Source organism: Acyrthosiphon pisum, chromosome A1, assembly GCF_005508785.2.
Source record: "Acyrthosiphon pisum isolate AL4f chromosome A1, pea_aphid_22Mar2018_4r6ur, whole genome shotgun sequence".
Lineage (NCBI taxonomy): Eukaryota > Metazoa > Arthropoda > Insecta > Hemiptera > Aphididae > Acyrthosiphon > Acyrthosiphon pisum.
The window spans coordinates 105,421,377-105,436,279 of record NC_042494.1 but is presented as its reverse complement, the minus strand read 5'-3'; the positions used below and the strand labels follow the sequence as shown (position 1 = coordinate 105,436,279).

Sequence of the window (14,903 nt, the reverse complement as noted above, 5' to 3'; positions counted from 1 at the left end):
CGTCTCTCACATGTCAATATTTCGTGAAAAATTAAATATATTCTTGTTTGCATAACTATAAAAACTACTAAAAGTGGTAGTAAATTAAACATACTTCCTAAAGTTCGATTGTAATTTCTAAAAGATGGTTGAATTTATAATTTTTTTATAAAAATACGTGTGCTGCACTGCTGCGATCTCCTTAATGATTAGAATGTAGAGTGGATGCAAACATTTTGCACAAGAATGCACATGATGTGCAATATTATTTTTTCGATAGTATTATTATTGTTCATAGCTGTTAGTACTGGATACGAAATTGCATCTACAACTTAATGTACTTGATGTATTATTGAGATTTGAGTGAGTACTGCAATATCCAAACTGAGAGTAATTTGGGAGGAATGATATTTTCAGTGAAGCTAATGGTAAGATTCGACTGAGTACATCATTTACTGCACAAGTCAAGGATTTTTACGTAAATAGGTAACTGACATTACGATGTCAAGTGGTTTATTGGGCTGGACCACTTGGGAACTAGCACAATAAATAATAATTGAAAATTTCCGGAGTATTGGAAGGTATAACATTATTCTTAAAATATATTTAAGTTGAATTGCGTATAAGTGGTGGCTATATTTAATTCTTATAAGGTTAACGCTGTTAAGGCGCAAACTATTATAATACCTATACGTAAGTCATTAGTCAATCTCACTATAAAGTATACCGACTAATAATAAATAGGTACTAAGTAAGTATATACAGAAGTTGAAGTTCTAAAAATACTATGGGCATTGGGCATACACAGTAATGTAGTCCTAAAAACATTTATGGGTACACGCCTTAATCATTGTAAAAAATAAAGTGGGGGCTATCCTGCAGGGGTCTAACCTGCGTACCACGATTTTTGTTAAGGGTACACGCATGAATATAAAATTAGGAGATGGGTACCACGTGTACCCTCCACCACACCACTTAGCACACACCTTTATTATATATTATATATTTATATAAGTAGCTAAATACTTACACCCGGGCGGCGGAACATAATATAATATTTATATAGCGCGTATGAGATTCACGTTATGGAAATGTTAGTTTTCAATATATTATAAAATAATGATAAATATACGGCTACACTAAAAATTAAACGTAAAATTTGTCATTTTTATTAAAAAAAAAATCCTCAATTAAAAAACGTAAAAATTAAGGAAAATTGAAATTTTTATACTCAAACTCGATTATTGTTAACATTTTTTTTTTCACTTCAAATATAAAAAAAAATACAGATTTTAAGTTACTACCAAATATTTATAATTTATACTAGTGTTTTCTATAAATAATCGATGCAAAAAATATTTTGTGCTATTTACAGATATTTTAAATTGTATACTTTTTATTTTTTTTATGCTTACAGGCCATGAAGGCAGTTTGCCGCTTTTACTACGTTCCTCCGACCCCCACAGTTCCCGATCATCCGCATCCTAAATTTTTGTCGTTCCCAAGCTTTCCAGATCTTTGTTAAGAGCCAGTTGCACCGTCTACAGTTAAACTTCGATTAAGCTCAATCAGCTGATAACAAATATTTAACCGGGCAAATTCGGCCAATTAAACTCCGGTTAACTTTAATCAGAGACAGTGCAACTGGCCCTTACTCTATCGAGCCATCGCTGACGGTGCCATCCCTTGGGTTTATTGATTAGGACTTTATGAATTACCTTATCTTTTTCCCTCCATACGTGGCCAGTCTACTCTAGCCTTTTAGCTTTCAGACATGCTTGTATGTTTGGTTTATTGAAAATACTTTCGATGTCCTCATTTTTTTTTCTTTCATAACTTCCTGACTCAGGGTACAATAATATTATCTTCCTTAATATTTTCCTCTCGAATATTAAAAGTTTTAGTTCATCGCCTCTTGTTGTCGACCAGGTCTCACAAGCGTACATCGCAATAGGGCGTAGGTAGGCTATATACAGCTTCGTTTTAGTTTCTCTTGATAGTAACCTTGATGACAACATGCTTCTCATTGTGTGATATCCTCTATTTACCGAAGCAAGCCTCAGCTTAACTTCATTGTGCATGTCATTTCTTTGGTTTATTCTTCAACTTGTTCAAATAAGTATTATACTATTGTCTAACCCTGAGACTTTGCATTACTGTCGGCTTTCTTGTAACAATCATATATTTTATTTTAATTTCATTAACTCTGAGTCCCATTTTTTCACTATTTTTTAACAAATTAAGAGTACTTGTAGTTAGCTCAGCTTTAGACTCAAAGTGTTCCAGTAATTTTCTATTTTTTCACAATTCCATATACTTGAAATAAGGTGATGAAGGATTTTTAAAAGGTCTTTTCCTGCAATTTTGAGCAGTTCCGAATTGATATTATTTTCCCCTGGACATTTGTTATTTTTTAAGGATTTTACTATTAGTTCAATTTCGTCCATTCTGGACTCGGGTAATTCTAGTTCGGCCGTTTGGTACACTAGTTTTTCTAGTGAACTGGTATTTTGTTCTGCGCTGTCGTTAAGTAGATTGTCAAAGTACTCTTTGAAGTTTTCTTCAATCATCTTGGGGTCAGAAACCAGATTGCCGTTTCCATCATTCATAATAGTCGTCCGTGCTTTAAATCCTTCCTTAAAGGATTTACACTTTTCAAAAAATAATTTTGGGTCTTTTTTGTACATTTCTATTTCTTCTAACTTCCTGTCCTCAGCAATTCTTTTCTGTAGTTTTATTATTTTATTTGCTGCATTACGTAATCTTTTATAGTTTTCTACATTATCATTGGTAGGGTCTTGTGTCATGATTGTTATTGCTTTTTGGCGTTTTTTAATCGCTTCTTGGCATTCATCGTTGAATTAGTGGTTTTTCCTTCTTGTTTTTCCTACCCTTAAGCTTTCCACTGCTTTTGTTAGCAAGTCTTTGATTTTTTCACAAGTTGAGGTTGAGGTTCTTCCAGTTTCAGGTTGTGATGTATTATGTTTAGCGAGTTCTATAGTTACTTTTCATTTAAATGCTTTCATTTCAGCATCACTCTTGTTCTTGTCTCTGTCTAATTTAGTATTCTTACTTTTTTGTTGGTGTTTTTTCCATTTAGCTGAAAGCTTGAGAGAGAATTTTGCTACTACCAGATAGTGGTTGAAGTCTCCATCCGCACCCCTGTATGTTCTCACATTTGTAATGCTTGACTGATGATGTTTGTCTGTAATGACATGATCAATCTGAGTTTTTACTCTTCCGGGGCTAACCACGTATGCTTGTATATGTTTTTCCTCGGGAAATATGTGCTACTTATGACTAGCTCCCTGGAGATTGCAAAATTGATTAATTTGCTTCCATTATCATTGGATGTATAATACAGGCTTTCTATTCCAATGGTTGGTCTAATGGCCAAGAGTTTGATACAATATCTTGGTAAGGAGCTATATAATCTTTCTACCTCTTCACAAAAGGCACTTTTCTCCTCTTCATCTTTTTCCTCGGTTGGTGCGTAGCAGTTAATTAAAATTAAGTCAAATTTGTGTCCTGCTACATGAATGTAACATACACGTTCATTAACAGCTACAAATTTTTTAATACATGGCAAAATTTTCTATTTATATATAATACAATTTTTGTTTGTAGTAATAACCTTGAAATATAAGTTGAGGTTCCTCATGTTGTTTTTACAGTAGATAAAAAATATCAAAAATACATTCATAATTTTTTTATAAGTATTCAAAGTTAAAATTAATAAATAAATAAATAAATTCATCAAAATTTACAAACTATTTTGTAGTTTAAAATGTATTTTTATTTTATCAATATTTTATTTTAGATTTGAAAATGAACACATTATTAAGAGGTGTAATATTTGTAAATTATAAAATAAAATAAGAAAATAAGAACTAACACTACAATTGTAATAAAGCTTTTATAAATTAATAAAATAAAAAATGAATACATCATTAAATGTATAATATACATACAAGGAGTATGAAAGGGGCCAATGTCCACCTCTGCCCACCTTCTCAGAGCCACTGAATATTTACATTGTGTATAATAAATAATAATATATATATATTTCAAATTATTTTAATTTATTTATTTGTTAATATTATTGGATATTTAGATAAACAGGTCATGAGTCATGACACCACTGTTTTTTAATCTTTTTTTTTTTTTGACTGAGATAGTTCCTGATGATCGTTGAGTGATAATAGTGCATAAGAATGAATGGTAAAATAGTCAGTTATTGAAACACTTGTATTATAATTTAGATAGTGACATTAATTTTTTTTTAATAATTGTGTAGGGAATCATTAAAGACTTATAATAGAGCTTTTGAGATGGTAGGAGATAAATAAGACATTTGCATCGTCAATTATAGGTAAGACACAATTTAATTGGAGTTTTTCAAATACTAATGATCGAGATAATTGGAAGGCGATTGCCTGTTTAAGGAAAGGCAATTTCAGGTTTTAAGATTAAGATGATGGTAGAATCTTTACATGAAATAGGGAAATAAGAATATCTTGATCACTGTGTTGAATATTTGAGTATGGAACATTTTAGTTTTACTATGTAGGATGTTTGATTATTTAGGTGTAATTAGGTCAAAACATGTGGATATTTAGGGAGAATTTATAACCAGAACTAATTAATAATTTATTAATATTAAAAATAAATGTAGCTTTAAAAATTATATTACAATCATAATACAACGAATAATAGGTCTTTTATCAATATTATTTTAAAAGTAATTTTTAGATTATTAAAATGTTTTTACAGTCTTTAAAATTAAATAATAGTAATTATCAATAATAATTAAATGTAAATTATAATAATAAACTTTTAAAAATAATTAATTCACGTAACTAACATGATATATGATTAATTTTCATATTAGTTAATGGCAAAAATATTTTACCAAAATAAATTATATACACATATTAATACATTGTTATTAGTTATTTTAACACTTTTATAGTACTACTTTTTTGTTATGTAGTTCCAACTCATAAGTGCTGTTAGTTATAGTAGGATCTAAATTTGAATCAGTGAAACTCAACGGCAGTATAGCTCTAATGTCAAATGCAGTTGGGCGTAATGTTGGATCTGGTGATAACATTAGGCATAACAAATCGTACTAAAACAAAATTTAGTAATAAATATATTTTTATTTTATTTAAAATGTATTCACTTACTTCTTTTTTAAATTTTTTCAAAAAATGAGGAGGAAATATATTATTTCTAAGTTGAGTTAATGTTTGGTACCTTTCCATTTCAGTAGTAAAAGGATTGAGCAATTCAAAAAATATAACTCCAAGGGAGTATATGTCTACTTTATAATTATATGACGTTCCAGATATCTGTAATATTATTTTCAAAATAATTAGGTATCACTAAATTTATACATTATTTTAGATTGTTTACCTGTTCTGGACTCATATACAACTGGGTACCAACTCTGTCAGTGTGTTGTTCATTTAACCATTTTTTTTTATTTTCGTGTATAGTGATCCCTTCACTAGATTCTATCATTTCTGTAACTAAACCAAAATCACCTATTTTGATTTGGCCATCTAATGAAAAGAATATATTTGAAGGCTAAAATACAATAAATTATAATAAATTACTAAAGTAATATAGTAAAGGTAACTAAAGTAAAGATTTAAAATAAAAAAAAAGAGTATACTTGATTTTGACCACCATACCAAATAAAATTATTTTTAGTTATCCCATTAAATTATTGAACTATAAAAATGTCTAAAATATGAAGTCTCAGATATGGATAAAATAAATATAAATATAAACATTTTAAATAAGGTATAATGAGTAGATGGAATAATATTATTTATACTCCGTGCCATGAGAGAAGTAACCCACTACACGCATGCAGACTGACGGCAGAAACTGTTCCGAGGCCCTGTTTCCCTCACTTCCCAAGTTTTTACTAACATTATACATACTAATAGTATTACTATATAACGTTGCCAACCGTTGACGGTCGTGGTCGTGCAACGTCGAAATGTCAAATAGGTAGGGGATGAGTGGATTTGACCGCAATTTGGTCGGGACACAGGTTACTTCTCTCGTGGCACGAAGTGTAGGTAGGCGCCTAAATTGATTTACATTGATTTAATTGAAAAAAATCTTATTGCAGAATAGTAAAATATTTCAACAGAAAAATTAATGAATAAAGAAATTAACCTTAAACTGTTTACAATCCTCAATTTCATATACAATTATACCCTTATTTAATAGTAAATTATAAACAAAATGTAATAACTAATAACTATAATAATTAATTATTGTTCATACTTTTAAGTCCCTATGTATTAATCCTTGCAAATGAACATATTCAACAGCTTGTATAATTTGGCTAAAAATATTTAAAATATACTTCATATCTCGATTTTTAGTATTATCTTTCAGCCATTCTCTTAAACTATTTTTATGACAAAGTTGCATTTGTATGTATAAGTAATGTCTAGTTGCCTTTCGCTCACTATGAGCATTGCTTGTTGTATCACACTCAGATTTATACCTCCGCCGTTTACTAGCTTTAGTTAAGTTGTCAGAACTTATATCTAATATGCAATCTTTTGTATTGGTGTCACTTATTTGACTTTCAAACACAATAAAAGACGAATCACTTTTATCATTATATGACCGTAATGCATGAGGGTTATTTAAAATATCAGATAATTCTTCACTGCTTTCTGGAAGCGTTATCCATGTTGACAAACTTTTTGCTCGAACATGATGTTTATTTTGACAAACATTAGTAACTTGTTTTTCACTCATTGTTAGATTACTATTCATGTCCATATCACTAGAAAACAAACATAAAATTATAACACAAGTATATGACTTTTTTAATCAAAAATATTAATTTCAAACTATTTAATTAATATTAAGTATAAAACTAGGCTATTATATATTTAAATATTATTATATTTTGTTTATTTTTTGTATGATACCAAATAGAAATGATAATAACTATTAGGCCTAAGTGTTAATAGTACTAGGTACACTATGATTTATTAATTTTCCATAAGAAATTCTGGATTTTCAGTCTTTGGAACTATATGTCAAATACAGTAGTATGGGCTATTCAACTGACTCACTAATTGATTACCTATTGTGATTAGCCTTGATGGGCCTAATTTAGGGTTTCTTGGATCTATTACCCACAGAAAATTCATATGCTTTTTGGTTTGCAAATTTATTTACCCAGACTTTTGCAACCAATCATCATCATGTTTTTCTTGCCAGCCACTTGGTGGTTCTTCAAGCCAAGTATTGAAATAACGTACAATATGTTGATGATCTAACTTTGCTAATGCTTTAACTTCACGAAGTACACGATTTCTAGATTCTTCTCTAATATAAATAAATAAAATTATAAAAATATTTTATGTACACACAGTATTGAGTATTTAATATTTATTATTAATTACTATAAGTTTATTTTCATAAACTACAGTGTAGTTTATTAATTAAAATTTATTATAGTATTCTGTAAACTTCTATAACACTATCATCTTACTTTGATGGTAAAGGTATCCTTTTAATTGCATAGTGGCAGTCATCAATCTTATTTCTAGCCTCAAATACAATCCCAAAACCTCCTTTTCCTAAACAATGGATTGGTTCAAAATCTTGTAAATATCGTGATTTAAATTCTACTATTGGATGTAATTGTTTTTGAACAATATTGTCTGATGAAAATTCAATACCAGAGTCTTTACAACAATCAATATTGTTTTCAATCGGTTCTACAATTTTTTCAACACCTTCATTTTTTTTCTGATGATATAAATTACAGTTATTTATTTTATAAATTAAAAACCTCTGTATATATTTTAGGTAAATAGTAATTGAACTTACTGAACGGTTGTGTATAAAAGTAATTATTCGTGCTAAACGTGACGGAATAAAGATGTTTATCAAAATGGCTGTAATAACACTTATAAATAATACTTCTTTCCACCAATACCATAGCGAAACAATAATTATTTCAACTGGCATTTCAAGGCCTTCTTCATATTGAATAATACTTTCGTGATTATTTTCAGTTTCATTTTCATTTTCACTATTAAAACTTTTATATTTCTTTCCATCTATTAATCTTTTTGTTTTTTGAGGACCATTAAGATAAAAACCATTACCTAAGAAAAAATTAATAGTAAATATACAAGATGTACACAAAATCTAAAAATATTACCATTGATGTACTCTGATGCATATAGTACTGCTATAGCTGTAGTCTTAGATACATCATCAGTAGTTTGTAAAGCCGAAGGACTTTTTGAAATTAATTGACCTTTTAAGTAATAACAATTAAACATTAAGTTTGCATTTTCACTCAAAAAAATTTCATAACCTCTTGTTATTTGGCACAATCAGTGATTTAATTTACATTATAATATTTCAATACCAATAACGGTAATAATTATTATTTGTTATATTTTCTAATTATTATCAATTCTTCCAATGATAAGATATTTATTAAAAGTATTTTTATTATTTTTAAACATGTATTTATTTATTACTTGGTTTTACTCCTGGTTTTGGGTTTTTATTAGAATTAAAAGAAGTTATGCTCTAAAAATGTACAAATATGTTATAATGTTTATTTAGAAACAATATTATGCATTAGTGTCTTTACTCTTCAATAATATGATCTTAGAAACAAAATTGTTAAGTAAATATGATATAATTAATTAAAATTTAATCTAAATTAAGATAAAATTGTTTTAAATATATAATCTCCCCAGACAAAAATCTCTCTATTTTTATCATGTAGGCGTATAGACTTAAGACGGACTAAATCTCTCCCAAGAAGAAAAAAGTCTATAGATTATTGAAGTAAAACTGCTTTACACAGGGACATAGAGCATAAAAATTTATCATGTGACTGTAAAGTTTGGCCATAACTCTAAACAGCTGTTTTGTACAAGTGCATAATACATTTTATTCTGTAATTTCTAAAGTTAGAGTTAATTTACATTTTATAAAATTTAAAGGTAAGACTATTTTATCTAGGCCCTAGGGAATCATGGAGGCATATATGGTTGACACAATCAATTTATACATAAGTCATTCTAAGTGTAAACCCATGAAGGAACACTTTATGATAGCGGTGAAAATTAATAGCCAATGATGAGAGGGGATTTTATTTATTTTATAGTATAATTTCTATAACTTAAATAATATCATATATTAGGCTTACACAATTTATAGTAAAAAATATAAATTTGGTTATATTAAAATATATAACACATAAATAATATGTATATGTAGTATAACAAGTATAACAAGTATAAATAAATATTTTTTTTCTTTTTAGTTAATTTTTGTTTTTTTATTGACTTAAATTGATCTAAAAAAATGTTTTCAAAAATGTTTGAAATAGTGAGAAATAATAAAAGAATCACTCATAAATTGGGAAATTGTATTCACTATCTGAGAATGAATGGGAAGTTTGTTTGGGGAGATTTATTATTATTTAAACTTGTACAATATAGGTATATAACATACCAATACTCTCTTATCAAAAAACTGTTAGTTTGAAATATTTATTTTTGAGTTAAAAATATAGATTTTAAGTTCACATTATTAAGTATATGTTATAGGCTGATACTTAAAATTAAAATAATTAAGTTCAATGTAACCCTAAGCGTAATATTATAACAAATGGTTATTATTTTAAATGGCAAATTGAAAAAGAATAAAATTAATCAAATAGGTATGCATTAAAAAATGTAGAAAATCAAAAAATCAAAATCTGAATATTTTAATACATTTTACAATGCAGTTGTCACCTTTTTTTATTTTAACACTTACTAGAAACTGGTATAGGTTTCCATGGTATTCTAGATTTATTAATTTCATTCCCTTCAAGAAGAAGCGATTTTAGATATGAAATTGGATTAACTGCAAATACTTTATCATTTTCTTGAATATACAACTGTATAAAGTATAGTAAATGTATAATAATTAAGTAAAATCATAAGCTATATTACTATACTAATTTTAGATTGCACAACTATTTAATAAATTTTTCTCTAATTAAACCAGTTTTAGTACCTGGTTCAGTGGTGCAACCACGGGGAGCTAGGAGGCGCTGAAGGGAGGGAGGAGCACACCCCAACATACGTGTTGTTGTTATTTCAAATAATTGTTTAATTAAATTAATTTCAAGTTAATATAGTTTTTACAATTTAAAATTTAAAAAAATCTATAATATTCCATGATTTTAGAATGTAACAAATTCTAACATGCTATTTTTGAAAACAGTAATGCTTGTAGGAAAAAAATGTTTAAAAAATAGTACAAATAACATTAAAAAGCAGGTAAGTGGATGTCGTTCTGCTGTACAGTAGATTACAAGTGGGTCATTGTATAATGGTTGTATTAAATTTGAATTCAATGATATAGTATCATTGTATAAGAAAAACGATTCTGAGCGGAGACGGTTTGTCAGTCTGGATATTTTATATTGTTATTATTTATTTTATCAAGTAGGTAATCAAGTTGAACTAATATTAAAATATTACAATTTTTTATTCGTTTCTATGGTGATAAACAAGAGTTAGAAATTAAAATCCCATTTTTAGCTTTTTTTCGTAATTTTTCGGTGGTTTTTCCAGTGGCATTAAATAACTATTGAGAAAATCGAAAAATGACCTCTCTAAAGTACCATCTTGGTCCAATTTGCTAAAAGATAAGGTACTATATGTTGAAATCGAAACACTCCTTCTGGAAGAAATTTTGTATCCATGATATAATAAGAAAAAAAATAAATAAACACCATTGTAAAAACAATAGCTCCCTCGCTCCGCTCAGTCTAAAAAATTTTATAAATAAAGAAGAATTTCCTAACTTGTATAAATTAATGCAGGTTGCATTTACTATATTTTCTAATCTCCAATCTAGGAGAAAGTTATAAATGTACCTAGATTATGATTATTAATAAAATTTATATCGGAAAAAATGCCATTAAAATAAATAATAAATTTTTTTCAGTTTGTAATTTATTTTTATAATATGAGTATAAACCACAACTACTCGGATACCAATGGTACTAGATTCTTTCAAATTAATATGTGCAATATTCTTTTTTTACAATAAGATACAAAAATTAAGGACTTATAAAGAAATCATTTTATTCATTTTTGTTTTACTTATACTTTTTTTTTATAAAAACTATAATAATAATATTTTTATTTAACATTGGTTTTCCAAGAGATTTAAGAGATAACTAATAAATGAAAATATGAAATATTGAAAGGAATGCAGTTTAGCCCCAAAGCGATTTTTGTGATTTTTTTTTTAAATGTGTGTTATACATGCTTAATGATGGTAGGTACTTTAAAAAAGTCTGTCAAATTTTCTATAGAAGTTAAGGTTAAAAAACTTCAAAACATCAAAAACTTGTTATTAAGTAAATACCAAGAATAACACTTTTTATTTTTTTATTTAGTAAATGAGAGTTTTTTCATACTTTTCATTTTGGTGGAATCAGAAATTACCTATTGTACTGACTGTATATTTTATTATTAATTAAGAAATTTAATAAAAAAAAAAACCCCGAAATTCACAAACTCATGGACTTATACACAAAAGTTTATAACTTTGAAACTAAGTCTGACCAATAAATTCTGTTTGCATAACTGACTGTTCTTAACTCATTGAAGTACAAAGGTTTCCAAAAAAAATTTAAATCTAACCGAATTTATGCCACAAAATAGTAGGTACTCTACATTTTAAGAAATAATTTTTTTTGTGGGTGCAAAATGTTCAAATACAGCCTAGACTAGAATATTTGTTTAATTTGTTTTCCTAACAATGACATTGTAAATATAATAATTAGTAACAGAATATTAAGCTAAATATTAGCAAGTATAACATTGGGAGTATGCAAACAATTCATAATTTTAGCACCTCCAAGACTTCAACTCTAGTTGCGCCACTGACTTTGTTATTTGATGTTTAAGATACTGTTAAAGAAATTAATACATTAAACTTTAATATACATTTGTACAACCCAATTTTAGTATCTAATAATCAATACAGTTATAATCTATTAAGTTTATATAAATTATTGTACTTGTTTCTTATGCATTCCAAGATAAATTACAGGATCTATAGAATTCAAATTGTGATCGGGTTTAAATAAATCAATTGATTCAACTTTCCCATGTTCAAACTTCCAAACATTTACAATGGGAGACTCCGACTAAAATTTAAATTTTACATTAATATGAATTAGTTAAAATATATAAAATAAAATACTTTGTGAGTCCAAACAACTTCTTGAGGCCGGTCAAACGCTACGGCTGTTACAACTCCATTAGGAATATTTATTTTAAAATCAAGTTTGATACTAGGATTTGTAGTATGACAATTATTATTTAAATCCATAATTACTTTTATGTCATGTAACCCAACACTAAAATTCCACCTAAAACATTTAAAAATATAAATTCTTCAAAATATAATTGTACTACAACTGACAATAAATTAAGAATATAAGCAATGTTGGTAAACCCACTATGTTAATCTCTATGTCATATAAGTGGCGCCAAACATGAATTTCAAATAGAACAAATATTTAATATCTCAGTAGTCTTTGTGGGAAACTTTACTAAATATTATTCAAATTTCAAGTATACTACATGCATACATATTATTGTGAATACATTTTCTTCTTTCTTTTATTATACAGCAAATATGGTTTTTGTGTAAGTGGAAATCTAAAAATATTTTCCACCTCAATGATTTAATATTTTGACACCACTAAGTCTATAAATAATTACAATTCTATCCAAAAAGAAAATGTGTTCTATGCAATTAATATTAATAATTTTTAGCACAGGCACTATTAATAAGTAAGATCCAGCAGAAGTTAACTTAAAGAGAAAATAAATATTATACTGTAATTCACAAAATTGCCTTAAGTTAATTTTAAATTAAAACTAAAACTCTACCTTTCAATTCCAGTAAGTGTGTCTGATGCTCGGACAGTTTGTGTTTGTGTCTGTAAAATCAAAATATTTCCATCTATGCTCGTGAAACTATTACTTGGAAAATTATTACACTGATCCATATCACATTTATATAATAATTGACCAGTGCTCATATCAACACCATATGTTCGACTTATCTTTCCACCTTTAATATTTAACAGAAGTATATAGTTAAATTAATATATTTATTAAATATAGGTATCTAAAAAAAAAAAAACATACCAGACATTGCTAAACCATCATAATATGGAAAATATGACTTTAATAAAGAATCGACTGTAAATGGTAGACGATCAAGATTTTCACCATCAAATGTGTACAAACTGCCACTCAATGATGGAATCATTCGCACCCAAAGGCCATTATTTGATAACTTCAAATCAAAGGATATTAAATTAATAAAATATTATATTCAGGCGTTTATAATTTTCATTTATTTAGTAGAAATTATATTAATCTACCGCATAGTATGGCATACTATTAAATTGTTCACTATCTAATTATGTTATGTATTATAATATAATATATTATCTTATTATATTATGTTTTTACACATATAATAAATCATTTTACTTGTTTATTAATCCATTCTTTTTTTTTTACCTCTGGTTGGCCAATAGTAGAAGATAACAATGCTCCTGGCTCAGTTGATAATTTCCAAGCTTCTGTTCCACCGTTAGCAGTATTTAATGCTGTAAGTTTTCCATCCAAAGTACTTATGAATATAAATCTGTTATGCATAAAATATTTATATTACTATAAATTATGAACACTGTCTTCACTCTTCATTATTTACTCACTGTTTATTAGCTTCATGATTTCCTGGGCAAACTGGTTTGTCACAGAGGACAAACACAGTTTGAACTCCAAAAACTATAAACACAACTTTTAATAAATACTTTATTATGATTAAATTCATTGTTTACAGAATTTGTTAAAAAACTCAAGACATAGTTAAAATAATTATAAAACCTGGTCACAGAGACACAGAATTCAAGACTACAAGATACAAATATTATTGATAACAATATTAATAATAATAATAATAATAATAATAATAATAATAATAACAAAATGATAATAATAAAATACCTATATTATAATTTTATCAAGAAAATTACACTACATTATTTAAAAAATGTAGGTAGTGACTAGTGATACTATATAGAAACATGCTAAATAGTAAATATCACTTCTAAATTCTAATAAAGAATAATAATTATATACTGTATACTATACGCGACGTCTATACCATGATCATATTTACGTAATATTATTATTATACTCAAATATTAAATACCTAGGTATTCAATAGTCTATATTATAAGCATTCAGCATAGATAATCACAGATATATAATATTATACTGGTATAAGTCTTGATGTAGATACATCAAAATTCAAACTAGTATTATTTGAGTCATATAGATTTGTGTACAAATGATACCTAATATGTCTATGACAGTGGCGGTCAAACGGGGGGGATGAGGGGGATATTTATATGGGGGATTTCCCCCCCCCATGAATTTTTTTTCAATATTTATAACAATTTATAATTAAGTATATTCTATAATGCATTAAATTTTGTTCTATTTTTTTTCTAAAAAACAAATGATCAAATATTGTAAATCTCGACAGAATGTCAGAATATGTTTATACGTGTTTATATGACATGACTATATTATTATCTAGACTCATATCTAGGAACTGGGGATAGGTATTATTATTATTATTAATATTTAGTTGTTTACACAAAATATAATATGGGAGTTATCCCCCTCGATCATCGAGAATTCTCAATAACAACCAGCATTACACTTACGCTCGAAATTTAATGCTGCGGGCTGACGAGAACGATAAACATACTAGATGGCTAGTAACACACGTCGTTGTCTTGGAATTTT

General features: G+C 27.4%; 1 protein-coding gene across 2 annotated transcripts; it reads right to left on the bottom strand.

The window, feature by feature from the left end:
- Positions 1-4,651: 4,651 nt before the first annotated feature.
- LOC100166491 (eukaryotic translation initiation factor 2-alpha kinase) lies at positions 4,652-14,013 on the bottom strand. Of its 2 annotated transcripts, XM_001947026.4 has the most exons (15): positions 13,802-14,012; positions 13,605-13,731; positions 13,224-13,374; positions 12,963-13,146; positions 12,268-12,436; positions 12,083-12,211; positions 9,817-9,940; positions 8,195-8,293; positions 7,858-8,138; positions 7,517-7,776; positions 7,201-7,350; positions 6,286-6,799; positions 5,398-5,571; positions 5,169-5,333; positions 4,652-5,110 (listed from the first exon to the last, which is right to left on the bottom strand). In XM_001947026.4, exons 1-15 carry the CDS (start codon positions 13,918-13,920, stop codon positions 4,946-4,948), a joined length of 2,811 nt encoding a protein of 936 aa, XP_001947061.2. In that variant the 5' UTR covers positions 13,921-14,012; the 3' UTR covers positions 4,652-4,945. The 2 variants fall into 2 exon arrangements, 1 of the variants encoding a protein (XP_001947061.2); XR_003839118.1 differs by lacking the exon at positions 4,652-5,110 and having other exon boundaries at positions 5,194-5,333; positions 5,398-5,513; positions 13,802-14,013.
- Between the last annotated feature and the right edge of the window lie 890 nt (positions 14,014-14,903).